Source organism: Colletes latitarsis, chromosome 2 (genome assembly GCF_051014445.1).
Source record: "Colletes latitarsis isolate SP2378_abdomen chromosome 2, iyColLati1, whole genome shotgun sequence".
Lineage (NCBI taxonomy): Eukaryota > Metazoa > Arthropoda > Insecta > Hymenoptera > Colletidae > Colletes > Colletes latitarsis.
This window is the reverse complement of record NC_135135.1, coordinates 9,022,657-9,050,251: the sequence shown is the minus strand read 5'-3', so window position 1 is coordinate 9,050,251 and position 27,595 is coordinate 9,022,657. Positions and strand designations below refer to the sequence as shown.

The 27,595-nt window shown below is 33.7% G+C and overlaps 4 protein-coding genes and 1 pseudogene across 7 annotated transcripts; 2 read left to right on the top strand and 3 right to left on the bottom strand.

Moving 5' to 3' along the window:
* Positions 1 to 524: 524 nt before the first annotated feature.
* On the bottom strand, positions 525 to 6,823 carry LOC143349765 (uncharacterized). The gene is made up of 3 exons (XM_076781274.1): positions 6,565 to 6,823; positions 3,751 to 5,243; positions 525 to 3,342 (listed from the first exon to the last, which is right to left on the bottom strand). Exons 1-3 carry the CDS (start codon positions 6,571 to 6,573, stop codon positions 3,129 to 3,131), a joined length of 1,716 nt encoding a protein of 571 aa, XP_076637389.1. The 5' UTR covers positions 6,574 to 6,823; the 3' UTR covers positions 525 to 3,128.
* A 373-nt stretch (positions 6,824 to 7,196) lies between these two features.
* On the top strand, positions 7,197 to 10,093 carry LOC143349771 (SH3 domain-containing protein Dlish-like). Its single transcript, XM_076781288.1, has 5 exons — positions 7,197 to 7,622; positions 8,030 to 8,265; positions 8,484 to 8,858; positions 9,002 to 9,269; positions 9,812 to 10,093. The coding sequence occupies exons 1-5, from the start codon at positions 7,574 to 7,576 to the stop codon at positions 10,084 to 10,086; spliced, it is 1,203 nt and encodes a 400-aa protein (XP_076637403.1). The 5' UTR covers positions 7,197 to 7,573; the 3' UTR covers positions 10,087 to 10,093.
* Positions 10,094 to 10,162: 69 nt separating this feature from the next.
* On the bottom strand, positions 10,163 to 13,413 carry LOC143347087 (uncharacterized). The gene is made up of 5 exons (XM_076775984.1): positions 13,385 to 13,413; positions 12,296 to 12,546; positions 11,435 to 12,062; positions 10,585 to 10,807; positions 10,163 to 10,480 (listed from the first exon to the last, which is right to left on the bottom strand). Exons 1-5 carry the CDS (start codon positions 13,411 to 13,413, stop codon positions 10,292 to 10,294), a joined length of 1,320 nt encoding a protein of 439 aa, XP_076632099.1. The 3' UTR covers positions 10,163 to 10,291.
* A 609-nt stretch (positions 13,414 to 14,022) lies between these two features.
* On the top strand, positions 14,023 to 24,665 carry Usp16-45 (ubiquitin specific protease 16/45). Of its 4 annotated transcripts, none has more exons than XM_076779211.1 (15): positions 14,023 to 14,199; positions 14,306 to 14,443; positions 15,373 to 15,506; positions 15,589 to 15,779; positions 16,811 to 16,967; positions 18,234 to 18,401; positions 18,485 to 18,706; positions 18,807 to 19,069; positions 20,711 to 20,916; positions 21,074 to 21,320; positions 21,405 to 21,617; positions 21,889 to 22,123; positions 22,366 to 22,632; positions 22,982 to 23,163; positions 24,012 to 24,665. In XM_076779211.1, exons 2-15 carry the CDS (start codon positions 14,356 to 14,358, stop codon positions 24,082 to 24,084), a joined length of 2,646 nt encoding a protein of 881 aa, XP_076635326.1. In that variant the 5' UTR covers positions 14,023 to 14,199; positions 14,306 to 14,355; the 3' UTR covers positions 24,085 to 24,665. The 4 variants fall into 4 exon arrangements, with proteins under 4 accessions (XP_076635326.1, XP_076635334.1, XP_076635308.1 ...); XM_076779219.1 differs by having other exon boundaries at positions 14,023 to 14,203; positions 20,714 to 20,916; XM_076779193.1 differs by having other exon boundaries at positions 14,023 to 14,203.
* A 111-nt stretch (positions 24,666 to 24,776) lies between these two features.
* On the bottom strand, positions 24,777 to 27,530 carry LOC143348951 (uncharacterized; annotated as a pseudogene).
* Between the last annotated feature and the right edge of the window lie 65 nt (positions 27,531 to 27,595).

Below are 27,595 nucleotides of genomic sequence, written 5' to 3'. Positions count from 1 at the left end.
TTAAATTATATTATTTCTTACTAAATGGATATTATCTTAAAGTAACTTTTAACGTAAACTCCAACTATGTAATTTTATTTAATTAATACTTAAAACAATTTTAAGATAATAACTTGAAAAGTTTACAATATATGTTTACTAGACATTTTTTACATGATATTAGTATAAATTGCAATGATGTACTTTTTTGAATAATAACTAGTATTATTTCGTGTCGTAGATGTCATTTAGTATTTATCTTTAATATTAACTTAATTGTGCAGTTTCAACATAGGCACTATTACGATAGCTCCATTTAGTTAACACTATTAGAAACTTAAAATAATCACTAGGGAATGTTAATACGCTGTATCTACAATTATTACTAGCTGTTCTCTAGGCAGTGGTGCAAGGATTTAAAGAATTCCTACCTCAACGCCGCTTGCGGTGGAATGAAAAATCTCAGCTTACTATAACACCCCACTCTATAGATTAATCCTCTTAGGTAGCTTTATGTAAGATTTAAAGAATTGCATAACTTTAATGTGGAGTGTAGAGTACTCAAGTGCACCATCCGAGATGTTAAGGCACTGGCATGTGAGGATCTCCTCAGGGAGCTCAATATTTATCCGTGAGGGCACCCATATAAGCTTGTTATGGACAAGCTTCATCCATGGGCTGCCTCTCTGACGGAGAACCCGGACCTTCAGTTTTTAGAGGAAGTAGTATCATCCCTATTCCCGGGTGCCAACCGGAATGGGATACCACCTCCTCGCGAGTCCTGGAACCCAGCCAAACCATATGGTCCTAGGAGCTGAAGATCACCCCCAAGGAGATTGACCGGGTAGTGTGTCGGTTGAGGGTTCAAAGGGAGGCTCTGGTCCCGAATAGCGTGCCCCATCATGGCCTTGGCGTCCTGAACCCGTAAAAATTATTTTTTCAATACGAAATCGAGGTCACCTTGATTTTTTTAAACAACATTGCATATTTTTCACTTCATATTATTATAGCTTGTGTTAAAACGAATTCAACGATCTGGTATAATATGATCTTCGGATGACCTTGAACTGAGAAAATTGAGTTCAATTAGCAAAAACGATCAAAGATGAAAATTGATTTATTTTAGAATACATCAATCGCCAAATTGATAAGTTTATTTCAAATAATTATATCATTAAATAAATTCAACGAAAACAAGGGTACCAGGTCGGCTAAGAGGATGAATCTTGAAGGTTTAGATAATCCAGTTCATAATAACTCAACAATAGATACAACAATAATTTATGAAATCATTTATAAGCACAAACGACATACGTAAATGAAATAAATTGAACTTGTGACAAAATTATGTTACAACCTATGTTCAAACTGGAATCCATCTTCTACAACACAGAACTCTGCTCTCTTCACTACACTTTTAGTTGTCACATCAATTAACACATTTCGATCTATGTTATTAGATGAATGTGTTACACGTTCGCGGAGTTCTTGAACGTTGTTAATTGGTCTTTCGTAAACAATGGACTGCAGATGTTCCCAACGACAAAAATCTAAAGGGAATATATCTGGAGAACGCAGTGGCCAACAAATTGGACCATGTGTTCCTATCCAACGATTTCCGAACTTAAAATCGAGATATTGACGAACTATGCGCGCATTGTGGGCAGGGCATCCATCTTGTTATAAACACATGCTGTTTTTGATATTTGATATTATCTAATAAGCCTGGGAATTCTTCTAGCAGGAAGTTAAGATATCACTGCCCTGTTAAGCTTCTTTCGATAAAATATAGTCCGATTAGATAGCCATGTAAAATTCTGCACCAGACATTCACACTAATTTGAACTTGAAAATTACGTTCCCGTATCCAGTGTGGATTTTCCACAGACCAATGATGTTGATTATGACGATTAATGATGCCGTTATTTGTAAAACATGATTCGTTGGCCCACAGAATTGTCCACAGAATTTTCATTAATATTTCAGGATCGTCTTCCAAAATAGTTGATAGCCACGCACAGCGTGTCAATCAGAATGAATCATCTACATATTACGATAAGATGTATATTAAGTCGGTGATAATGGCAGTGACGAAAATCGTAACACAATCGTGATATGTTTATACGTATAACGTGGTGTGTATGTGTTTCAAGAGCATTTAACATCGCTTCAATGCATGGTTTTCTTTTGAGTTAACTTGTACTTTTTACTATGCCTACATGTTATTATCACCGATAAGGCATTCTAGTTAATTCGAGTCCTTGTTTTTATAGGCGTGAATTACTTAGTAAATAGTATATTTGTCGATTGGAAATATTTATCAAAGTAAATCCTATGATACCTACACTGTACATACACGTGTATCTGGCAGTTGCATTGTTCTGTAATTTTATCGCATTTTTACAAAGTCGTAGACAACAGATTACAATGCCAGAGCTACAGCGTTTCTTCTTTTGCTAGATGATTATTATCTACGTTCATACATGCGTCCGTCACACGTACAAATTCAGTCGATATATCTAGGTTTTCCACGGAAAGCTACGATCGGGATGATATTTACGAAAGATATTGTAATAATAATAATAATCTCTGAGATGTAGGATTCATAAGATTGTATAAAACTCTGATTAGTTTACGAGGTTCTGCATGCATCTACCTTTCTAACACACGCATACAAATGCATATACGCACGCATACAATGTCATATCGTATAGTAGCGAAGAGTTTGTCTAAACACGATCCTCTCTGCGCTAGGCGTAGAAAGCACTATTGTAACAGTTTCCATGGGAACTAGTCAAAAGTGGTAAATTTGTTTCCTAACATAGCGTGTTCACGAAATATAGTTTTACCAAGTATCGACAATTTACGAGGCAAATATATATTGGATTCTGAGTTTGGCTTCGTTCGAATTGAAGGTTCAAAACCGTGCCAAAATACGGTAAGCACGGAACTTCAGCCTCCCTTAATTTCTCTACGGGAGTCGGGCACTGAGCCCTATCCTGGTCGCGGCGCTCTCCAGCGAACGATCCTCCCTGCGCGGACCTTGAAAGTATCCGTCGTCGCCGGAGAAAATCATTTGTTCGGGCCCCGTGACAATTCCACCATGCCAAAATACCAAAACCGTGCCACAATAAGGCAAGCACGGAACTTCAGAATGCCGTCGGAAGAGGGTGTTTGAGCACGTTGCCGGCTGAATCCTCGGCGACGAGAGTCAGGGCGGTAAGACAATGTGGCGGAGCTGGTGGAACTAATGCTTCCAAGGGTGGTCGTGACCCCGGAAATTGCCGGGACCCAACCACTGTCTCCGCCGACGTTTCTCTAAGCTCTATCACCCGTACTCCGAAACGTGATCGTACAACGTTCCTGTCGTAAAAACAAGTATTATTGTCTTACGAGTAATGTGGAACGAAAGCAAGTAAATGTAAAAGAACAAAGCAGGAAGATTTACAGTCACAGCCCGGACTTACGTAATTGGTTTCAGAATAGCTGACGCAAGTCAAGATAATCATTAGATTAAAAGATGATTGTTTCATTCTTTAGCAATTGTCTGGAGTCTTGAGTCACATACTTATCATTTACAAGTTTTATGATTTAATCGATTTTATCAATTGTAGTTTTAAAGTAACAGTATAGTTTATAAACGGGCAGTATACAGCAACTATTTTACAATACCTCACACTAGGGTGGGTGCAGTTGGAATTGAAATTTATCTTTCAATTTATATTTTATAATTCGGGTTGTAAAGGATTAAAGGGGAGAGTATTATTTTACCTTTTGCCATCGTATTCGATATCATCATAGTGACAAGCGGGAATGTCGTCCATCTCGCTGTTGAACCACCGATGATAAGCGAGGAACGCCGCGCACGAAGGCGTCCAAAATGTCCGGTCTGTCTGAGAATTAGAGGCAATTTCTTCCGACACGGATTGTAGAGGGGTCTTGGTGAAGCATCTGTTAAGTCCCGGACTAGTGGGCGTGGATACTCTATCGAGTAATCGCGGAGGGCTTTGAGAGGGCGAGGGTCGTGATGTTGCGGAGAGCAAACAACTCCTTCGGGGACTATTCAACAGAGGAAACGGTTCTTGCACCGTAACTGTCACGCTGAGCGGTCTGCTCAACGCGATCGTCGTGTGCTGGGGATCTTTTCGTAGAACAGGATTACGAATGAAGTCGACTCCAGACGCGCTGACGAAGACCCGGTTGACGTAGTCGAAACCCCGACCCATTATTCCCTCGCGAGTGTGACCGAGATCGAACGTGTGGCCTAATTCGTGGAGGACCGAACCGAGAGTGGTGGCTAGACAGCCGCCGTACGTGCCGCGGTAATTGCTGTCGTCCATCAGCTGTTCCGTATCGACGACTGTCGCGTCGAGGAATCTCGGCAACACTTGTGCCGTGCAGGTGGGCCACGTGTGCAGGCAAGCCGAGCCGTACAACGCCAAACCGCCACCGCCTAGGGCCGCGTGACCTTGCGTCCTCGCGAGAGTGTCCTCGTAAGTGGGCAGAATCGGCGCGCCCTGATACCTCGTGCAAGAGAGAATCGCTAGATACTTTCGATCCTTCGACCACAAAGGGCCGGTCAACAATTCCACCGCGATCAGTTTCCAGAGTTCCCACTGATTCATCGCGCGCGCCCTCTCGACGTCGAGCGTACTGTGCATGACCAAGCATTCCAGACCGTCCAAGTCCCGTTCCAATTGAAACGTTTTTCTTCCGTAACCCGCCTCCTTTAATTTTTCCGCGGTAAGGGCCTGCAGAAGACGGGCACCGAGCCCTATCCTGGTCGCGGCGCTCTCCGGCGAACAATCCTCCCCGCTCGGACCTTGGAAGTGTCCGTCGTCGCCGGAGAAAATCACGTAGACCGGCGTCACGCGTAATCTGGTGGTTCTGGGCTCGTGGACGAGAAGCAGCTTTTTCGTTTGCCCGGCAGCCTCCAATTCCAATTTGTTCGGACCCCGTGACAATTCCACCACGGCGCGAAATTCACCGGCCACGATCGGCCATTCGGAACTCTGGTCCTTCTGGTTCCGTACGGTGATGGAGCTGCACGGCGTCGGCGCACGGCCACGTATCAACGCTAAACTGTAGCTCAAACTCTCCCCGTCCACTAAATTCAACACCGATATCTCTTCCGGATTTTCGTTTCGCGCGGATCTGCATTGCCGATTTTCACGCTCCTGCGAGAATTGTCTGCCGGTGTCGTATCGGCACCTATGTTGCTGATGCTGGCGACCAAGATTCGACAGATTCGTGTCTGCAAGTACCTGCGGAATTTTTTACTGTTTTACATACGGTTTCAATGATCTTTTTTTTGCGAAATGATGACGTGACGTTGATAATGAAGGTATGACGGGCACCTTCTTCCTTAACAGATAACAAACCAGACACGACAATGATGAATCGACGAATCGACTGGCTGCTTCCTAAAGGAACCACGCACTAACATCCGAGGTTCCACCTTTCCCTTCCCTCCTAGATGACACTATAAAAACCCAGTTCCCTCCAGCCCTGGAGCTTTTTTAACAATCTTAACCTTGTACTTAAAGCTTGTATTTAAAACGTGTCAAGTAAACATATATAAATATGGTATATTCCTAGCAAACGGACTGTTCACCGATCGGGGTGAGTTATACGTCATTCGATTTGTCTGATTCAGTACATTATTAATATGCATTTCATTATTTGCGGAAATTCGTTACATGTTTGTTAAACATGTATTGAATGAAATTTCTGCTACTTCTGCTAATATTTCATTGAATAAATCCCTATTTTCCTGTTAGGTACATTTCAGGCATCCAATGAAGTTACCCTTCCTGAAAATATAAAATATTGATAGTATTAAATGTTATAAAAAAGATTAAAGAATGTGTGGCATGCCTCCAAGTGGTCTCAATTTAATTCGTATAAGCATCAGTAATGGGATCTTCAAAATTGATGCTGTGATTAATTTTCAAATGGCCTCTGTGATATTTTCTACAACAAAATGTTGGTTTATCAATCTCGATAATCTTCTCTACCTTTCCAATTGCTGTGCAGAAATTATACAGCCAATCGACCATTATTTGTCCTATAAAACAAGACCATTGTGAAACAGTATTTTTATTTAATTTTAATTATATAATAATATGACATTCCTTATAATTGTATATTAACATATATGTTAATTTTAAGACATCTGTAGCTGAGTTAGGTCTGGGTTAGGTTAGGAGCCGGGGGGGGGGGGGGCAATATTTTGTACTGTTGCTGCACATACTGTCTACCTGACCTACTCCTGCATAGTATGTACATAAAAAAATGACTTTTATGCATACATGTTTAACAAATTTGCATTTGACTACCTGACATTTATAATATACACCATGAACACAGTAACGACAATCATTTGTTTCTACCTGTGAACCTGTCAAAATATACTTAACCTTACGTTTTTATTGCAACTTTCCGACAAGTTTAAACAAAAATAACGAATTTCCGCAAATAATGAAATGCATATTAATAATGTACTGAATTAAGCAAATCGAATGACGTAGAAGTCATCCCGATCGGTGAACGGTTCGTTTGCTAGGAATGTTCCACATTTATAACCTGAAACATCTTATATGTTGTACGATGTGACAAAGGCGACGAAGATGGTGACGATGGCGATGACCACGTTGAACGCACGATCGGTTCGCATCGGTGAGTAACGTTGACATCGATGCACCGAACTATGCGTAAAAAAGTAACAAACGATTCTCGCGCGACCGCAGTGTGGCCAGATTTGGCATAATTGACAGAGATGCCAAAATTGCACCGAAGGCACTTTCTCACACTATGCCAAATCACGCGTACGTGAGCTCGTAGAGTTTCGGAAAGTCGACAAAGGCAAACTGCCACATGCCCTCTTTCTCGATTCTCCGAAGCTACCCGAAGTAATTTCGGACCGTCTCGTGGGGGTCGAGAGAGAAAGGCTCACATTTGTTGCTCACAGTGCTTGTTGGATGAGACAGGCTAGTTCCTAGAACGCATTGTGGCTGTATATGTTTAATATTCACATTTTTGCAAAAATAATAAATTTTAGATATATCCTTTTAAATAGTAACATGAAAAATAGCTGTATCAATCTGTATGTTAAAAATTCAAATTTAAAAATATAGTTTCTTTTCTTTGGGGAAAAAATTACTTTGAATAGTTAATAAGATGATTAGATATTTTTGTACAACTTATACATACGTGTGAATAATCATGTTCAATAAACAATTTATTATTTATCTATATTAAATTCGTATGTGTTGAAGCGCCGTCTACCTGTTGCATTCACGACTACAAGTATCTGAATTCCAGTTCCATCCAAAATCTTTTAGGAGAGCGAAAGACTAATTAGGTTTCTGGTTCGAGACTTTACCGTTATATTCTTAACATATTTGTGCTTGTAGAAATAAATTTTCCTAAACATTTACTTAGGATTTACTTGTTAAACGCAACAAGCTTTTGTCATTTCCATTCATATGCTTAATATGTGCACTTTCGTTGTATGGCTCGCTTCGGTACTTTTCTGACACTTCACAATACATGTTCTGAAAATGTAATTCTGAATAAACTTTAAGAAAACAGAATGGCTTTTTTATGTCCGGTGCGTATTCGGCGAGGAAAGAAAAAGAAACGTGAGTAGAAAATATCGAATAATATGCCTTAAATAAATTAATTTTGATATAATGTTAGATTATCATAAAGTATACATATATATATGTATATGCATATAATGTACATACCATTTTTCTAAAATTGTTATAATATCATTAAATATAGTTAGTTAATATTCATAGATTATCTTGAATTTACAGTGTTTCTCCGAATTGTGCATAATGATTAAAGCTCAAAGTTTTTGAAAAAAATTCTATTAAAAATTTTACATACAATAATTAATTTTTTATATTAGAACATATGCTAAGAATGCACTGTTATTGCAGTTTCAAATATTGCTTATTGCAACATATTATTTATGATACTATTATATATTATTTGTTATATTATTATATATTAATAATATTATATATTATTTATGATACAGCTGGAGTACATAATTTTAATTTGGAGAAAGATTGTGTTGGAGCGGGAAGTACAGGATTGGGTTTGGGAACTAAAGTGCCATTACCTCCTGGACGTATAACAGGAAGTGCTAGTATTGAAACTTTAGTCAGAGTAGGCATTGAAAAGGAAAATGGACTTTCACCAGATAGTAAAATGGTCATTGTCCATGACTTTACACCTTGTGTTGATGATGAACTTCAAGTAAAACGTGGCCAGGTAAGCAATATTTTATTTAATATTTTGAATGATATAAAAAAAAAAATGTAAATAACCCATTGTATGTTTGTTTTTGTTCTATCTTCTTGTATTTGCTTCATATTTATGAATAATACATGTTTAAATTATTATTCAACTTTAATTTTCATCCTGTTTGATGTTGAATGTAAACTGCATTTTTTTATGGTGTTGTTTTGTTTATTTTTTGCATGTTTTAGGTTGTAAATGTTTTATATAGAGAGAATGATTGGGTGTATGTAATAGCAGCTGATACATGTATGGAAGGCTTTGTTCCACATTCGTATTGTGCACCTTACACATCACAGCTTGCTGAATTAACACTTGCTACTCTAATGAACAATGTGAAAAAGAAACTGCCAAGGTCTAATGAGACTGATTGTGATTTTGCTGGTACAGGTCGTTCACAAACATTAGATGCACAACAAACTGACACTGGATCAGCATCAGATTGTGAAAGTTATGCTCGTAATGTTACTACTGCTGATGTAAATGTTAATCGATCTAAAATTACACAGTCTCAAAATTCTATTCAAACTATATCCTCTCAGGCAGATATACATCCGTTCTTTAAGGTGTGTATATAATATAAGTTATATAAAATCAAATAAAGTTTTTAAATTTTACTCTCTGTAAATCATATTTTTTTAAAATAAATTCTTTAGCGAAGAATTCTAAATTTAAATACAGTATAATATATTTGTAATATGCATTACAGGACCCATCAGCAGGAAGATACATTGTACTTTATACTTTTGTGGCCAGAGATGAAAATGATGTTAGCGTAGAAAGGGGAGAATTTGTAACTGTTCTCAATAGAGATGATCCTGATTGGTTTTGGGTACTTAGACATTGCGATGGTAATGAGGGTTTTGTGCCATCTGGATTTGTGTATCCAGGACATGTTCTTCATTCTTATGCAACAACTACTACAACTACTACTACTACCACTGCAGCTACAACATCTACAGAGACACATAGTTTAGGTGAGATTCACTCTTTATCATAGTAAATAATACAAAATTCGATTGGTCTAAATTCATAGAAACTTATAATTCTGTTGGAAAAGAAGTCGATTGTTTTGATACTTGCTGCTGTTCGATGGTGGATTTTTATCGATAGTTACGCATTGTTCAAATTAGAGATTGAATATCGATATATTATTGCGACGTAATCGATATAAGACGATTCACACCGATATTTGCCATCAATGTTGGTAAAAATATCGAAATATACTTTTTCGAACAAAAATTTCAAAAAATATATTTTTTAAGAGATCGAATCGATAACAAATTAAAATAAAAATATAATTGATTGGACTACAAACTAAATGACGATCTTTCTAATTCAAGTTTACCCCTTGCAAAATCAAGCCATACATAATATCTTACTAGTTCTTTTTTATTTTGAGACTTCTATCAAAGATCCATTGGATATCATATTATACACAATTACGTCTAATTTATTTTTGGTTTTTGTGTAAATCCTGATTTGAATGTGTTGATTTATTGTAATATTTAATTTGAAGGAAAAGGCAGTAACTCAATGCCAGGTAACGAATCATTACAACAAAAAGGTTTGCGAGATTTTCGTGACGAAACAAATGGTACAGAATTAGTTGTACTTTACGATTATAAGGCGCAGGCGCCAGATGATTTATCTGTGAGGAGGGCTGATTGGATATATGCAGATTTGGGAAATCAAACAGTAGATGGTTGGCTGTGGGCGTATGCACCCAAAACCCGCAAATACGGTTTTATTCCGAAGGCGTATGCGCGTCCTCCTGCTATGACAAGCTTATGATACAAACTATAATCTTGTATATCTGACATTTTACGCATATATTCAAATAACAAAGTACTTTTATATAATGCTACATTTTAAACAGTGCCGAAAAGCGTGGAAATACGAAAATTACACTTCTCTCTGTGTGAGTATGTTATACTAACACTCTTAATAGAAATATTGAAATTTTATTTTATACATCTACACTATTTTTATAGTATATTTAATGTACAGTGACATTAACATTGAGTGTAGCGCAATCGGATGTAATGTGATTAAGGAGGCCTTCATGCAGAACTATACAATCACCTGTTAAAAAAATATCTTCAGGACACTGAGCTGTTCTTAGCGAATTCACTGGACCTGTGTATGCCAAGGAACGTAAGCCATCGCCATCAATCTTATCCACAGCCTGTTGTGGAAATAGCCCATTTTTTATTATATGCATATCATTTATATAATGTACATAGACATAATTACTTGTCTAACTGAATGTTCTTGATTGAAACAATATACCTGAATACTACATAGAAGTTTTTCTGCCGTGTTTCCAATGTCCAATCCAGCAACCCAAGCAATAATTATATCTTTTCCATGAAAGTTTTTTTTATTATCAAATTTATCAGCATATACATGTTGGTCTCTACAATGTAGTCGAGCGACTAATACTGGTAATGGTAAACGATTTCGGAATTTTGGATTGATTTGACTACCATTGAATAGTCTTGCAACAGGATTTCTTATTGCAAAAATTTGAATTAATTACATAGTTTTAAAAAAACAGAAACTGTTAACCCTTCGCGGTCGATCGCCGTATACATATTTGTGCCTGCGTAAACCATCAACGTGGCATACAAACTCACATATGCGTCGCTCGTCTGCAAATTTTGCTTATGTAAATTCTTAACAAACAATGTTATTAACCAGTAAACATAATTTAAAGTTTCTTTTACGCGTTCAAAATTACACATCTTGAAATTGTCTAGAAAAAACTTGTTAAATAAGTATAGCTAAAAAATGCTTTCGTCCGCAAAGGGTTAATATTAAACTGTAAATATTAGATTTTAGACACTAATATTGGATAAAAAATAATGAAAATTTCAGAGTAATTATCATAGAATTTTTGTTTTCTTTTACTTTGTACGTAAATTAAAGAAATTGAATAAAATATTTATTTCGTTTCGTATCTTTTATGTTCTATAAACGCTAATAACTTTAGAAACTTTGTTATTTAAAATTAAATGAATATGCGCAATACTTGTTTGTTAATGCAATGGAAAGTTTCATCTATGCAATTGAGAAGTTTTGGCGCGTGTAATTTAATATATTGCGTTATGCTAATATTGATATATTTATATATACTCACGGGAGTTTACCAGAAACTAAAAGGAGAGCCAAGCACAAACTGGAATCCAAAGATAATGCATTGAAACTGACAGTGAGCGTACTCTTAATACCTGGTTCTACGTTTAAAATTGGTACTTCCGGATGATCGAAAATAAAATGATGCGTTAATGCTGAAAAAGCTACATTTATGGCACAATCAATTCGCGGACAACGAATTGGTCTACGAGAGCATTCCGATGTAATTTGTCCATTAAATTTAGCTTCGGACATGTACAAGTCCGAATTTCCCTTTTGAAATAAATTAGAATAACTATATTGTTGCCATTCTTTACTGTTATGTTTGTTTCTATCTTCTTGAGTATTACTTTTATCTTTTATTTGTTTATAATCAAAGCTCCCATCAGAATTTTGGACATTGTTAGGTACTACGGTTAAACAATTTTGATTCCAAGATTTCGTATATGCTTGCTTAACATTAAAGGGTATACATTGCTGTACACGTTGATGATTAACATATTGTTCCGATTGCTGTTGTGGAATTTGTGTTCTTGACTGCTTGCATATGGAATTCAAACTGGTATTGCTCTCCCGCGATAAACTTACGTTAGATTGTTGAGATTCCGAATGACAAAGAATGCAACTCGGATCTGCAACATGTAAACGTCTAAACAAAATTTTTTTCTAAAGTTGTAAAACAATTAATTTTGTTCAGAAAGGATTATGAGTATTAATAGAAATTTATAAGCAATTACTTAATAACGCTTTTAATTCTGTATGACGTCTCATAAAAAAAATATATTTTATTTAAAAATGCATCTTTGATTCTTCTTAGAGCTATGATATAAGAAGAATATAATTGTGAAAGTGTACATTAATTAACCTGATGGAAGTGTGAAACGCAGAATGCATTGTTTACACAAAGCATGACCTTTGGGACAAGGAACATTTATATTAAAATTAGAATTCATGGTTCCAAGCGTAAGATGGCAAATAGCACAAGGTCCAAACATTGTATTTGTTCGTGATTGCAATACTTCTTCATTTTGCTTTTCATCTTCTACCTTTCTTTCTTTTTCATTGGTCATATTAATTTTAAAATTTTCTTCTTGCATCCTCCTTTCATCACTCAAACTTTAGACTGCCAGGTAAAAGAATTCTATTAAGCTATTGTCATATTTAAAGTATTATTTTTAATTTTTTGCCTAAAATTGCTAATAAGATATTCTTTTCAAGCGAGAAAGAATTCAAATATACCTTATTCTTATTATATTATTTTTTAAGCCTAATATTTGTAATTTCTAGCCTAAATGATAATAATAATTTTACATTGAAATTAAAAAAAGGTTTTAATAACACTTAAAAAAGTCTTATTAGATTTTGTACATTAAAAGAACTATTTCTTAGATTATAAGTACATGAAAAAATAATTTGTTCCTTTGTTAAAATAAAATTTCAATAAAAAAGAATTAAAGTTTGTCTATTTGCAAAATCATGTGCCTCATTTTTATTATAAACTAGTATATCTCTTTTAACGATAACTTTTGACTATTAACTTACAGTTATTAACTACTAACTTTTAACTTAGAGGAAGGAAAATGAAAATAAAATAACATTTTAATTGACAAGATTTAATGTCTGTACAATAGTACGAAAATGATAACGAGAAATTGTGTAGTATAATAAACAAATAATCACGAGAAATAAAAGCATTACCAAATATAACATTAATATCTATTAGTTACAATTATTTTTGTCTGTGTTTCCAACTTCCACAATTCTGGTAGTATTATGAATAATTTCCAGCGTGATATTTCAACCAAAATTTTCGAACAAATGGATGCTATTTTACGAACGATCTGTTATTCAAAATTCTTATACTTTTTATTCGCTATAATTTAGTTAACAACTGTTTACGCCCATCAACGTGATAAACTTTGATACGTATGATTTGTTAATTAGATTTGAATACCCATCTTGACGTCTGTATTTTTTTGTCATTTCCGATACCTTCAAATATTTAAGAACTTTTCAAAATGACTCGAGGGTGGTTCGCATAAAAACGAAACCTTTATTTAATAAATTTATCGAACTATTATTTTAGCAAATTGAAAAAATTATACGATGTTGGTTAATATTTATACTGTTCTGACAATAAATCGGCAGAATTGTAGAACTATCGAGCAGGGAATAATTATATGTAAAAAACTGTATGTCTATATAAAACATTTCATTTTCGAGTACAATTTTCAAAATGTACACTGGGAGTCCCAGACTCCCAGTCTGGGGCGCATTTATGAAGCTAGCACAACGATTGTGATGAATGATACAATTGTACTAAATATGTAATCTTTTTGAGACCGTAATGTACCATCAGAAAGAGAAAATAATAAGCAGTTAATCGGTAACTATTTAATTTGTATCTCAACAGCTAATCTAATCTAGTATATTATTCGTGGTAACCTCTAGTCACTATATCGTCATGACTTCCGTTGCCACGTGAAAATGAATCTGTAGCATAAGGTTTATTTATGATCTCCCTAGTCATCTCAGACACTAGTGACTTTCCCCTTCTACGGCACGAATCATTGTTCGTGGGTACATGTACGCGTCTGCCGCGCTCGATGTAAACTAAGTCAATAAGAATTGTGTCAGTAATTTTTTAATTTCGTATTCTTCCCTAGATTATTTTAAATGATTATTATAGGATTTAGTAATTTCTAAAAATACTTGTAAATGCATTACAATATAAATATGATAAGGCACGTTGTTATTTTTTGAAGATTGGTAGGTTAGTATGAATAATGCGAATATTTTTTGGAATATTTTGTAGAATAAAATCACTTCTTGTTTTTTCGTGTACTAAATTCTTGGATTTCGGTATACCTACAAGGCAGAAGAGTCATCGCAATTAAATTGAATACAATTTGGCAATAATTGAAAATGAGCAAAAAACGCAGCCGACAACCAGATGCAAACAGTGAGGTGATTGATGGGTCTACCGATTCTTGCGATGAATCTAGCAATGCAGGTTAGAATTTGCTTCCTTTGAGAAGCACGTTAAAACGTTATTTATATTATATCTGTAGTTAAGGATAGCACATTTCTGAGAGCTCCTCTTAAAAATAATTGTTTCTCTTTTAATTATGTTGAAAATTGCATATTAGTGTAACGAACAATATATCGAACTACATTAGAATTAAATTCTAATTTAGTATAATAATCGGTAACATTTGATACATTAAATTTCTGATTAGTATGAATTTTTTTTATAGGTATATTATTTTAAGAATTAATATATCTTTAGATATATTTAAAAATTAATTCGAAGTATACATGAAGTAGTATCCAGAAATGAGGATTTTTGTTTCTTTTATATTTTCTTTATTTTATTATAAAATAAGATTAGAGTTATCATTACTGTATTGTTCTATCTACATGCAATTAACTATGTACCTTCGATAGTATCTGCTTACTAATATTTAAATGTTATAATATCTAAAATATAGCTAGTATTATATTAAAAAAAGCATTAATACATGAAAGAATAATTTGTTATTGTTCAAAGTTTATAAATCATTTCTTTTTTTAAATACTTTCAAACATGTAATTTAGATTTTCTTTTGTAAATTCCATCAGATTTGGTTACAAAAGTCAAGGAAACAAGGAAGTTATGGGTGTAATTAGCAGAAAATTATATTAATTTTAATTTATATGTATTCTCATATAGTTATACATTTTTATAAATGAAATTATTATAGAAACTTAAAATTGCCAGAGAAATGGTTTCCTCTTTCACATCAATGATTAAAAAAAAAGAATCTTAATTTGTTTTGTGTTCCATTATAATTAGTATTAGTAGTGAAGGAAGCTTATAAAGAGATTTTTAAATGAAACAGAATAAGTCTTTCTGCCTCTACTTTTAACATTATAGTCATTAGATTGATTTTCTTTTTACAGGTAGTAAATGCCCCCATATTGTTAAGGGGGTAAATTTTAACAAAATTAAGAAATATGTCAATAAAATGGAAACTAATATAGAATGTTCAGCATGTAAGAAAAATAAAAGCCAGTTCTCAACAAATAAAGAAGAGGTATTAATATCACAAACTAAATCTTAATTCTTTGTTATTGATACTTGGTTAAACAAAATATTTATACCTACATATGTTTCAGGATTGTACAGTAAATTCTGTGACATTGATTTGTTTACAATGTGGACACCAAGGTTGTGGAAAAGAGGAATGTGGACATGCTTTAGAACATTATAAAAAACCACATAGTGACTGTCATTTCATAGTTGTAGACAATCTCTATTGGAGCGTTTGGTGTTTTCAGTGTGAAACAAAAATTAGTATTGGCTGTAGGTATGTGTAAAAAAGATGTATGCATATACAAAGACGTACAATGTAAATTCCATACATATGTAAAAAGTTATTTGTATTTTTTAACAGATAAAAGTTTCAAGTGTAGCGACATCATTTTGTGTAATTTACAAACCATGTGTCTAAGTCGAAATCATTTGAAAATTTGAAATTATGGTGAAACCAATGATACAATAAAAAAGAGGGCGATTTTTCTTGCAAAACTAAATGGATAATTTGAATTAAAATTTTTATTGTATGAGGTTTCATTTCTGAGATAATTTATTTTGAAAATTTGTCACATATACGTGTAACTATAGCTCAAATTAGTAAAAGAAACTTTTCTATGCGTCATAGTTACGTTCACGCACATTTGAGTAATTTTTAGAACTGATTTTTTCAAAAAATTAAACCTTATATGAAAAATGGTTATTCAAAATTTTCGATTTATTTTTACACGAAAGCCACTTTCTGTTTGGCTATACTACGATTTCCGCTAGTTTCGTCTCGATTTTATATTTTCTTATTTTCTCATACCACTAAGAATCGTGAAAGTACTTCATAAAACGAATATTAAAATGGTCTTTGAATTCTCAAAATTCCAAAGTACCAATAGTCCTGGAAATGTCAGAAATCGCGGACACTCCTAATAATTGTAGTAAAATTTACGATTTTCCTTATACAGATGATAATAAAAATCGAGTTAAAATTTACATAACTGTAAAGTATTGGTAAATTTTAAATAACATAGTAAATAATGATTGTATGAAATTTATAATTTACTTAAAATTTTATATACATTTAACACAATGTGATTAAATAAATCGATATCGAATCATATAAAAAAACGCTAGAAATTAAAGAAAAGTCGAAAATTTTTATAAACGCAATTTTAATTTATGTAGACGATTTTGAAACGTTGTAGGCTGTTTAAATATACAAATAATACTTTACTATATCTTAAAATTTAAGCCTTAAACAATTAAGTAACATTAATTATTATTGTACGTTAAATGAATATTTTCTATTATTAGAAAGAAGCTTCAAGAAACAGTGGAATTTATAAAACGGTCTGCCGCGGTAATACGTAATCTATCGCAAACTAACATGGTGTTAACTCGGTGCCAGAAAGAGACTGTAGATACAGATGTACAAAAAGATAAAGTTTTATTGAACTGTCGTAAGGTTGGGGTATGTATATTTTTATTCTTTTATTTTTGTGAATGTTAATCTTTTGATTGCTGTGAGGACACGCAGATGCTAAAAATAAAACTCGCACCGTGTGTTGTCAGGTGCTTGGATTTTGTTCCACAATAATTGGAAATAAGTATCGTTAGAATCGATTGTATTGTAATTGTTTATCGAGTATCGTGCTCTTAATTCGTGATAGTTGTGCTACGTGTCCGCTCGAGAATTTTACACTCGATGATCATTATTAAGAGTAAAACTGTAATGGACACAGTATCGAGAAAAGGGGTTCTTTCGCACGGGTTACACGGTACTGAATTCATCGGGATTTTTAATTCTTTAAGAAAGTTGTTAGCTTTGGCTTAAATAATAAGACCAAAAGTATGTCCACGTAATTTTTGAGCTGAGGTACAAAATACCATGCCGTACAACTCTTCCAAGACCAACGATATTTAACAAAATGAATATTGACACGGCAATTCTTAAAATTTTCAGAAATTTCGGATATTTTTCCGAAAATGCCCGGGATCCCGTCCCAACTCATCCCGTTCCGAGCATCCCGCACACCTCTGGTAATAATTGTTTGTATGTATAATGTTAAAACATTATCAATCTTTAAACTACTATAATTTCGTGAAAAATGAAATTATTCTAAAGATTAAACTTTCTACTTTCAAATTCCTCGGTTGAATCTTTTCAACTAACCATTTACACTAAGAAGCAAGTAAGGAAAGAAGAGGGTGTCATTCTAAACAAATTTTTAAATTCTAACGGTCCCCGAAAGATTAATAAATTTGTTATGCAACTGAAACTATCATGGATTTAGAGATTAAAATCTCTTCTTTACAATGATCTCTTGAAAAGTTTATGTATAATTTTTTTTTTATATTTTATTTTACTTTGAATAACGATACTCACTCTATAAGGAATAATAGCGAAGAAAGACCAGTAGAATTAATGTGCTCCCTTCTCAGAAACCTCTGAAATGCCATTTTTCAGAGTATGTCTCTGTAAAAAAAAAAATCTTTAATGTTGATAGCAATTGTTTTTTAGTTCTTTATACGATTAGTATATAGGGTAAAAGAAAAATTAGTTTATTAGTTTTATCGAATTTTAAAGATTTAGAAATGAATTAGCGCAGTAGGGCCTTGTTTCATAGTATCTTGCAATCAAAGGGTTAACAATTTTGAGAGTTTCATTTTCTATGGAACGTACGTTTAAGAAAAAGAAATTTATGTTAAGAAAATGTACACATTTTTATTGTCCCAGGGTTTAATGAATTTGGGAAACACTTGTTTTTTCAATGCAGTTCTACAATGTTTAGCGCAGACACCTTTCTTAGTGAAAGTTCTCAACGATCTACGTCTTCCTGGACAGAAATTTATTCTACCAGGAGGGAAACACAAGCTTGCCAATAGCTCAGAAGAAGTCGAACTTGTGAGACAATTTTACAATATAGTTTTACAAAATAGAAAACAATCATTTTTAAATTCATTTTCAAATCATAAAATTGGTTTCAGCCACCCATAGAGGGTACTTTAGAAGGTTGGGGCAATTTCACTTCAGTTTTATACAAGACACTTGTGGAAATGCAAAGCTCTGATGGAAATCAATCTTACCGCCCATCGGAGTTGTTAAATTCGTTTAAGAAAAAAACAATGCAATGTATGGATGGCGGGCAACACGATTCACATGAACTTCTTAGACACCTTTTAGAATTAGTTCGAAATGAGGATCTTAGGGTAAGATTACATTTTTACAAATCGTAGGGTGTACAGTTTATTAATGTTACGGTTTTATTAATGTTAATAAATGAAAGTGAAAATTATTTTGATATTTTAGAGATACCAGAGTATAATTTTAAAAGAAGTTGGTTTAACCGAAAAAACAAATCCAGAAGGGGTGGAAGACAACCTCAAGTCTCGTGTAAAATTCTATGGAAATCAAGCTAGTGCAAGATTACTTGGGCCGGATTTTGTTTTTCGTGGAGTTTTGGTTTCCACGTTGGAATGTCTAGACTGCCATCATTCTTCGCAGAGAACAGAACCTTTCTTAGACCTCAGTTTGCCAGTAATGGTTGACAAACCACAGCCGCCAACGTTAAAGTAAGTTTTTCTTTTAAATGTATGAGGAAATGAAGGATACAATTGAACAACAATGATTAATAATTAAATTACTACAAATAATTATCGATTTATCCTGTCTATGAGATAATCACGTACTCCTACTGCGAGTTCTTAAACCTCTCTGTATACCTTTATTCCATTGTCCTTCCGGAAGACACTTGATAAACGGAACTTTTTTTTTATACGTGAGGAAACCCTCGTAAATACGGATAGTGCCATGCTCTTACCGGCTAAAACCGCACGGGGACCATCGTCAGGGTCCTTGGCGGCGGACCGAGAACTCTAATGAGACAATTACAGAGTTCCTACTTGGAGTAAATCTACTTGACAGATGGAACTAGACACACTCTATCTTTCCCGAGTCGCTAATTTCGTGCTCCGAGTCGACCTGTTAAATCTGCTTGTCTATCTCTATCTCTCGTTGAGCCGGGTGGGGACTGACCGTTGCTTAGAAACCAAAACAAATATGAAGAGGGATTAGTTTGTACTTCCAGAGTCTAGGGGATCTGGGTTAGGTCAATGCCAACGAAAGTTGATCCTACGCATCCTGGTCGTGTATGACACTTCCAAAGGGTGGGGATAAGAACGATTCTATACTCTGGGCCATAAAGATAACACATCTTATAATAGATTTTCTAATAAGAACGATAGAAATGAAAGCTACAGAAAATAATCTAGTGCTCGCTGTTTCTTTTCCATGTACATTCGATGACATTACAGATGAAATACAATATCATTTAACTCTTTGGGGCCCGCTGGGATTAAAATTGTTTCACCTTCTTGATGCACCGTAACTGAATTTTTTTCTCGCAAGTGGGTAGAATTTCGGAGGGTAGAATCTTTTTAGAACGATTTGAAATTTTTTTAATTTTGTCGAAAAATTTCACACATTCTCGAATTTCTTTCTAGAAAATGGGTAGAATTTCAGGGGTAGGTCTATTCATTAAATATGATTATAATGGACCCCCGCAACTGAAAATAATTTTTTTAGAACAATTTGAAATTTTTTAATTTAGTCAAAAAATTTCACACCTCGAATTTTTTTCTCGAAAGTGGGTAGGATTTCAGGGTTATGTCTATTCACCAAAAATGATTGTAATCGACACCTGCAACTAAAAATAATTTTTTTAGAACGATTTGAAATTTTTCAATTCCGCCGAAAAAGTCCACTTTCCTGAATTTTTTTCTTGAAACTGGATAGGATTTTGGGGGGTATGTGTATTCGCCAAAAATGATTGTAATTGACCCCCGCAACCAAAAATAATTTTTTTAGAATGATTTGAAATTTGTTAATTTAATTTTTTAATAACTTTTTAATGAAGCCTTAGTCAAGAAATTGATATTTTTGATTTTCGTCTTATTTTGGCCTCTAGAATCTCCCATTAAAATTTTTCTCAGGGGTGATCGAACACCCGTGTACCATCGTATACAAATAAATTTCTATGAAATTTTATCAGCATATTTAACACAGGCCAACTGTGGGGTAGATAGATCAGCAAGAAAAGAAAAGTAAATTTACCTCAATAATTTTGACCGCCCAACAATCTTGAAAACAAGAATAATTTGTATAATAATAGCAATTGTAACTGAATAATTTAACGACGTTTATATTTATTTAAGAAGGAGAAGCAGTGGTTTTGAAGATATTTTCGATACGACAGAGAAAAATATCTCATGTGAACCTTCAAAGTACCAATTAAAAAAGGAAAAAAAAGTTGCTCGAAAAAATCGGAAAAGTAAGAAGCAAGAAATGTGTGACTACAAGAAATTTACGTCTAATAGAAACAACACTATCGAAGAACACAATGGCAGCATACTTAAATTAGGTAAAGTACACTGAAACAAAAATCATTATTCGATCGATGGTTATAAAAATATATAAAATATTGATTAATTTCATTGTCCCTGACTATACTATAAACTACGTATACAGCGTAATGAAAAATGTATGTTAAATAAGGTGATAGGAATTTTTGTTTACAGAAGAAAGTGATGCGGACGTTGAAGACAATGTAGAAGCAGAAGTTCTGCTTCCAGAAATCGGCGAATCTGGTTATAGTTCAGAAAAACAGTCAACTTTGGCAAGTCCTGCTTCTCCTTCGATTGATCCAGTGAAAATAGATGACACGATGAATGAAGCGATATTAAATAATTACATGCAATTTAGTCCAGTAGATAATCTATCTTCGATGCAACTTCAAGACTCTCTCGATACAGGCTCATTGCACAGGTACACGAAGAATAATAGCCTAAAGAAAATTATTGTTTCTGTCAAATAATTTTCTTTAATTCGATGATTAATTCTTTTCTCCAGCCCAAATCCATCGGACGAATTTATTAAAAACGAATCGCAAACCAAAGTTTTGGATAGACTAGATAGTTCTGAGAGTTTAGAAAATAAAATGGAAGTTGAAACCGACTTTCCTATACCTGTTTTTTTAGCAGCGAGCTTGGATGTAACTAATTCGGAAGAACCAACAGTCAGCTACGACGCGATTACGTCGGAAGAAGCTCCCTGGGTTCAGTGGTACTGTTTAACATTATTTTATCACATCAATCACATAATTTAGCGTTTTAATGAAAATTAAAACTGTCCATTCTTATATTAAAAAATTTTAATTTTTTAAGGAACAAGTTTTATTAATATACTATATAAAACACGTATGATTAAAAGTACAAACTAAACAGTGTCGATATTATAAACTAAAATTTAGAATAAAAATTAAATCCCTTTTTTTTTATTTTATTTAAATAAATATTTGAATTCGCTACAAATGTAATGAATTGTTTAAACACAGGAAAAGAAAATGGAAAGCAATCGAATATTCAAACGAGGCTTGCAACGGAATCAATGGTGTTTCTCTCGGGATATCGAAATTAGAACTTGGCAATTTGCAACCGTCTCATACTAGATATGCAACTAAGGAGGGAGAGTGTTCGATTCAATCCTGCTTAAATCAATTTACAGCTTTGGAATTAATGAGTGGTAATAATAAAGTTAGTTGTGAAGCTTGTACTGCCAGAGAGAGAAAGGTATATTGATTTTGTCTAGAAGTATAATAACATTTTTTTTTGTTAATAAACATATTGCAAACAAGCGACGTTTTTGTTTTTGTCTAAAATATTTTAATAAAATCTAAAAAGTGCAAACATATTTTTTAATATCACATACAGTGCAAAGTACTATTTTTAAAATTTGGTACATAGCGTTTAACGTGTTAAAAATTGAAAATATTCAACTATAAGATTGTGGAAGTATTTTATTATTGTTTTAGGTGACAGAGAACTGTAAGATGATATGCACTCCGAGTACAAAGCAATATCTTATTTCTCGTGTTCCGGCAATTTTAATACTCCATCTGAAACGGTTTCAAGCGCAACGAGTTGATTTTCGGAAAGTAACGAGGCATGTTTCATTTCCGATAGTGCTGGATTTAGCACCCGTTTGTAAAAATTGTAAAAAAGGACGACTGTATGCATTATATGGTGTTGTTGAACATAGTGGAACCATTCATGGAGGACATTATGTTGCTTATGTGAAGGTAAATATCGAACTATTGAAAAATTAAGTCTTTCCGGTAGATGTTTGGGATATTCACGAGTTTGTGACAGTTCTACACACATCCGTATATGCTGTGTATATAAAATATAAATTATTTTAATTATTATTATGATATATTTTAAAAAATTATATCTAGAAATGGCCAAAAGAAAGCAAACGTCTAGTGAAAGACGTGAACTAGAATATCATTACAACATGCATACATGAAAGTCAGGAGACACTTTCTATCTTTCAATCACGTTTCTACATTTTTTATAACATTCAAACGAGAGTTGAAGAAACCATTGTAAATTGAAACATTTTGTAAACTGTAAGTTTCGTTTTTTTAGTCACGTCAACCGTTAGCATCAGACGATCCTCGATGGTCCTTTTTGCCGTCGAATGATATCGGGGACCGGAAAGGAAGCTCGTCTTCTACAAGTTCAGATTCTGAAACTGAAGAAGCAGCAGCAGACCTGTCGTCTACAGTGGAACCTCCACCAGGAAAGTGGTATCATGTTTCGGATTCTAGGTATGTATTTTTCTTTTATTATAAAAATTGTAGCTACAAAATTGTAGTTTCTTTAGCATTGTAGCTACCTTCTTTAGGGGTGTCAAATAACACACTCATATTTATGCGTGTTGTATAGTTCAGGTCTATTTAAGATATTTATGCACTTGTCATCCAGTAGTTTAATTGTTCAGCTGAAGTAATATACAGTGTATCCTACATACCTTGTCCATCTGAATATCTTCGATGTTTTTAACAATACGTGAAAATGTTATTTACAAAAGTTGTAGATTTTAAGAAAGAACATAATATGATATGAATGGTTTTTTTTATTAGTGTAGGCATGGAGGAAATATAGTGGTCAGTTTTTTTTTTTTTTTTTTTTTTTTTAATGAAACATCGAATTTGTTATGCTCGATATCGATAAAATGACATATTCTGAGTACAAGACTATTAAAATTTATTCTAAAACTTACCATTTTTGAGATATTTGGATATCTTCTAGCATAAATTAAAATAATTTGAATAAAAATATCATATTGACTTCGTATTTGCTAATCGAGAAACTTGCGAACACTGAAAATAGAAAGAAACACTAAATGTTTATTTACATTTGAACTGCTCAGTACATTTTCGAATATGTTTCGTAATGAAAACAATAGGATGAACAGAGTCAAATAACGAAGATATCCATATAATTGTTTGTTATATACTCGAAAGTAAATAAAGTGTTAATAGTTACTAATAGGACTATGGCAATAATCAAATCAAATGTCTTCTATTGATAAAAAGAAATTTGCATTAAGATAATGAAATAAAATTGTACTGTACGTACGTAGCTTTTACACTAAATTTACTTTTTTTTATAGAGTAACAGAAGTCGATGAAACAACTGTACTTCAAAGCCAAGCTTACCTTCTCTTTTATGAACGAATTCTCTGAATTTCACTTGCTATCGTCGCAGGGGAATAAAGTGTGAATAATTATAATTTTCGGACAACAAAGGGGGATCCAAAAAATACTACAGTGGACCTATTATGTGGATTAATTAAGAGATACACGAAGATTCGTTTCTGACACAATTCTTTTGAACGTGAAATGTGATTGTCGAATATGTAGCTTATTATTGTATTGATTGAAAACTTTTACATACATCATTTTTCGTTATAATTAATTACAGCATTAAATCATTGTTAAAATATTATTATTCACTATATTTTAAATATTTCAAACTTTATTATGAATAGTCACATACTTTGATGTTTATACGTCGCCAGTTATAAAAGCTTCATATTGCCAAATTATAAAAGAAAAGGATTAAATAAAGTTAAAATCCTTTTAATAAAATTGGGAAGAAGGTTTTCATATAAATTAGATAAAAAGAAACCATTTGAAATTTAAATTAACAGCTAGAATTAAAGATTATTATTTTTATATTCTAAATGAACATTTCAACTTTGTAATTATCTTGAATTTCGCAAGATCTTTTATCAAGAGAAATAAACATGATTGTCAGTTCCTTATCAACGAATTGAAAAATATCAAAGTGTTTCCTAACCATTTGCAAGCCTACTACGGTTTTTTTTTGCTTTATTTATTAGATTATTAATTATCAGAGCACTCACGACAAATCACCTGGATAACTACTATATTACCAAAGATAGGAAAGAAAGTTTGAGGTAGAAGTTATTTGATTTTATCGAAGACATAGCGTGGTAAGGTTTTTTTGGTTTCAGGTACAGGTGTCAAAGTATTGATTTTTTTTTTTTTTTTTAATGGAAAGATATATTTTTTTATTTATTGTCTAATGAAGTCTTGTGAAGCGAATACAATCAGATTATAAGAATATGTAATGAAAATATGAAAAGCTTCACATTTTAATAAATTTTGATGTGTTACTCTAACATAGGGGTGGGCAACTCATCGGCACATAAGATCATGTGAGACCACAGAATAACATATAGAGGCGACACTTCTGTCGGATCAGATTTGACAATTAAAACGAAAATTTAGTCCGAAAGACTAATCCTTTTCGATGAAAAGAGAAATGATATTGAGCGAGCAATGATGCCACGGTTGGTCCGCTGTAGCCACTCACGCATACGATGAGCGGTCACCAACGTGTTAATAATACGCACTAGGCGCTGCAACATACCACTCTGGCACAGCAGAAGCCCTAATTGTAGTCAACAGTAGCCCGTCGATAGCCTAAATGGCCATATAGCCAGTAAAATCGCCAGTTACCCATGGCTGCTCTAATGTAATGATTTCCTTTATACAGGGTGTTCGGCCACCCCTGGGAAAAATTTTAATGGGAGATTCTAGGGGCCAAAATAAGACGAAAATCAAGAATACTAATTTGTTGATGGTGACTTCGTTAAAAAGTTAGTAACGTTTAAAGTTCCGCCCGTACTGAATTTTTTTCTCGAAAATGCGCAAGATTTCGGGGGTATGTTTATTCACCAAAAATGATTGTAATTGATCCCCGCAACCGAAAATAATTTTTCCAGAACGATTTGAAATTTTTTTTTTTCGTTGAAAAATTTAGGCACCTACCCCCTGTCGATTTTTCTTAAAAATTCGTTTTTGATTTTTAGTAATTTTGTTTGACGCCCTACAGAAAAGTTATCTAACACTTTTTTGTAGGTATCCATGAGCTCTACTTCAGAAAAAAGTTTCATTGAAATATATTCACTATTGTAGAAGTTATGGCTATTTGAAAATTGGACCATTTTTATGGGGTTTTTCTCATTTTGCGGGGTCAAGAATCAACTTTTCGGATATTTTTGCGATTTGTACATATTCTCCACCAAAATACACGTAGTTTGCTTTTTTAAACATTAAAATCGTCCAATCCGTTCAGGAGTTATGACGTTTTAAAGATTTGCATGAAATTTCGGGGAGACATTTCTGGTCAAAAATTATATTTTCGGAAAGGAATTTTTTTCTCGAAAATGCGTAGTATTTCGGGGGTATGTGTAATGACCAAAAATGATTGTAATCGATTCTTGCAACCGAAAATAATTTTTTTAACACGATTATGAAAAATTTTTTTCACCGAAAAATTTCACCTACCAAATTTTTTTTCTCGAAAGTGGGTAGGATTTCAGAGATACGTCTATTCACCAAAAATGCGTATAATTGACCCTTGCAACCAAAACTAGTTTTTCCAGAACTATTTGAAATGTTTTACTTTAATTTGTTAATAACTTTTTAATGAAGCGTCAGTTAAGAAATTGATATTCTTGATTTTCGTCTTATTTTGGCCTCGAGAATCTCCCATTAAAATTTTTCCCAGAGGTGGCCGAACACCCTGTATACTTCTCAGTAAAAAAGACAATCTGTGTTAGTACAGTAAAAATTTTAATAATGGAAAGCCCCCTTTTTTAAATCGCCTAATTACCAAGATATTTGTATTATCTATTTTTAATAGCGATCACGCGTTACGACAATTAGAAACGATCGAATCATTCAACTATTATTGTATTAGGGAGACCGGAAAGTAATGTCGTTTTTTTACATTGAATTCAAACCGATGACGCAATATCGGGCGAGTATGGTGGGTGAGGCAATACCTCCCATCCCCATTCATTAATTTTTTCAAGGGTTTGTCTTGTGCAGTGGGGTTGTATTACCGTGTTGCAGAATAACGCCTTTTTTGTTGACAATCACTGGGCACTTTTCAATTCAAGGTTTCAGCACTTCAAAATGAACGACCCCGCGAATATTCCATCAAACATACAAAAGCGCCTTTTTGGGGTGTAAACCTAGCTTAGCTGTACTTTTTAGCAATTCATTCGAAGAGAGCCACTGCCTTTTGCGTTTTAGATTACCATAGAGGATTTATTTTACATCTCGAGTGATCAAACGATCAAAAAATGCTTCTGTATTGTGCCGCTGAAGCAATAAGTTGCATGTGGTGGCCCGGTTAGCTTTGTTTTTTTCGGACAGATTATACGGGGCCCAAACACCTGCTCTGCTTACTTTACCAATCCTCTGCGAATGTTCTTGGATGGTCGACCAAGGTTGGCAGTTTCTCGATTGTTTAACGCGGATTTCCTTCCAAGAAGGTCAAAATTACCAGATTTGAACTTAAAAAACCACTTTCGGCATTTACGAACGTCTAATGTACTTAGATAAATGTTGTAAATGTTTTTGGTAGCAACTGTTGCGTTACTGCCCTTGTGAAACTCAAAAAGCATACAATGCCGGATATGTACCTCTTCTGGTATTTGACTCGCCATTTCATCATAAATTGCAACAAAAATTTAAAATTTAATTATTTTCGAGTAAACAGTTCACTCTAACCTTGCAATGTCTTTGGCATGACTTTGAAGTACACGATGAGCTGATAAATGACAAACAAATATCTACATGCGAAACGACATTACTTTCCGGCCTCCCTAATACTTAGAAGCAGATATATTTTAGTACAGAATTGACTTTTGTATAA

What these genes read in the sequence shown, in the direction of transcription:
- Usp16-45 (XM_076779211.1), top strand. Translation starts at nt 14,356, where the DNA reads ATGAGCAAAAAACGCAGCCGACAACCAGATGCAAACAGTGAGGTGATT. An exon ending in TTCGAAATGAGGATCTTAGG is followed by an intron (nt 18,707 to 18,806) that starts GTAAGATTACAT and finishes TTGATATTTTAG; the next exon opens with AGATACCAGAGTATAATTTT. An exon ending in TGGCAGCATACTTAAATTAG is followed by an intron (nt 20,917 to 21,073) that starts GTAAAGTACACT and finishes TTTTGTTTACAG; the next exon opens with AAGAAAGTGATGCGGACGTT.
- LOC143347087 (XM_076775984.1), bottom strand. Translation starts at nt 13,413, where the DNA reads ATGACAAAAAAATACAGACGTCAAGATGG. An exon ending in AAATACAGACGTCAAGATGG is followed by an intron (nt 12,547 to 13,384) that starts GTATTCAAATCT and finishes GGCAGTCTAAAG; the next exon opens with TTTGAGTGATGAAAGGAGGA. An exon ending in AACTTCTATGTAGTATTCAG is followed by an intron (nt 10,481 to 10,584) that starts GTATATTGTTTC and finishes TTTCCACAACAG; the next exon opens with GCTGTGGATAAGATTGATGG.
- LOC143349771 (XM_076781288.1), top strand. Translation starts at nt 7,574, where the DNA reads ATGGCTTTTTTATGTCCGGTGCGTATTCGGCGAGGAAAGAAAAAGAAA. An exon ending in TTCAAGTAAAACGTGGCCAG is followed by an intron (nt 8,266 to 8,483) that starts GTAAGCAATATT and finishes TGCATGTTTTAG; the next exon opens with GTTGTAAATGTTTTATATAG. An exon ending in TACAGAGACACATAGTTTAG is followed by an intron (nt 9,270 to 9,811) that starts GTGAGATTCACT and finishes TTTAATTTGAAG; the next exon opens with GAAAAGGCAGTAACTCAATG.
- LOC143349765 (XM_076781274.1), bottom strand. An exon ending in ATCGAATACGATGGCAAAAG is followed by an intron (nt 3,343 to 3,750) that starts GTAAAATAATAC and finishes TTTTTACGACAG; the next exon opens with GAACGTTGTACGATCACGTT.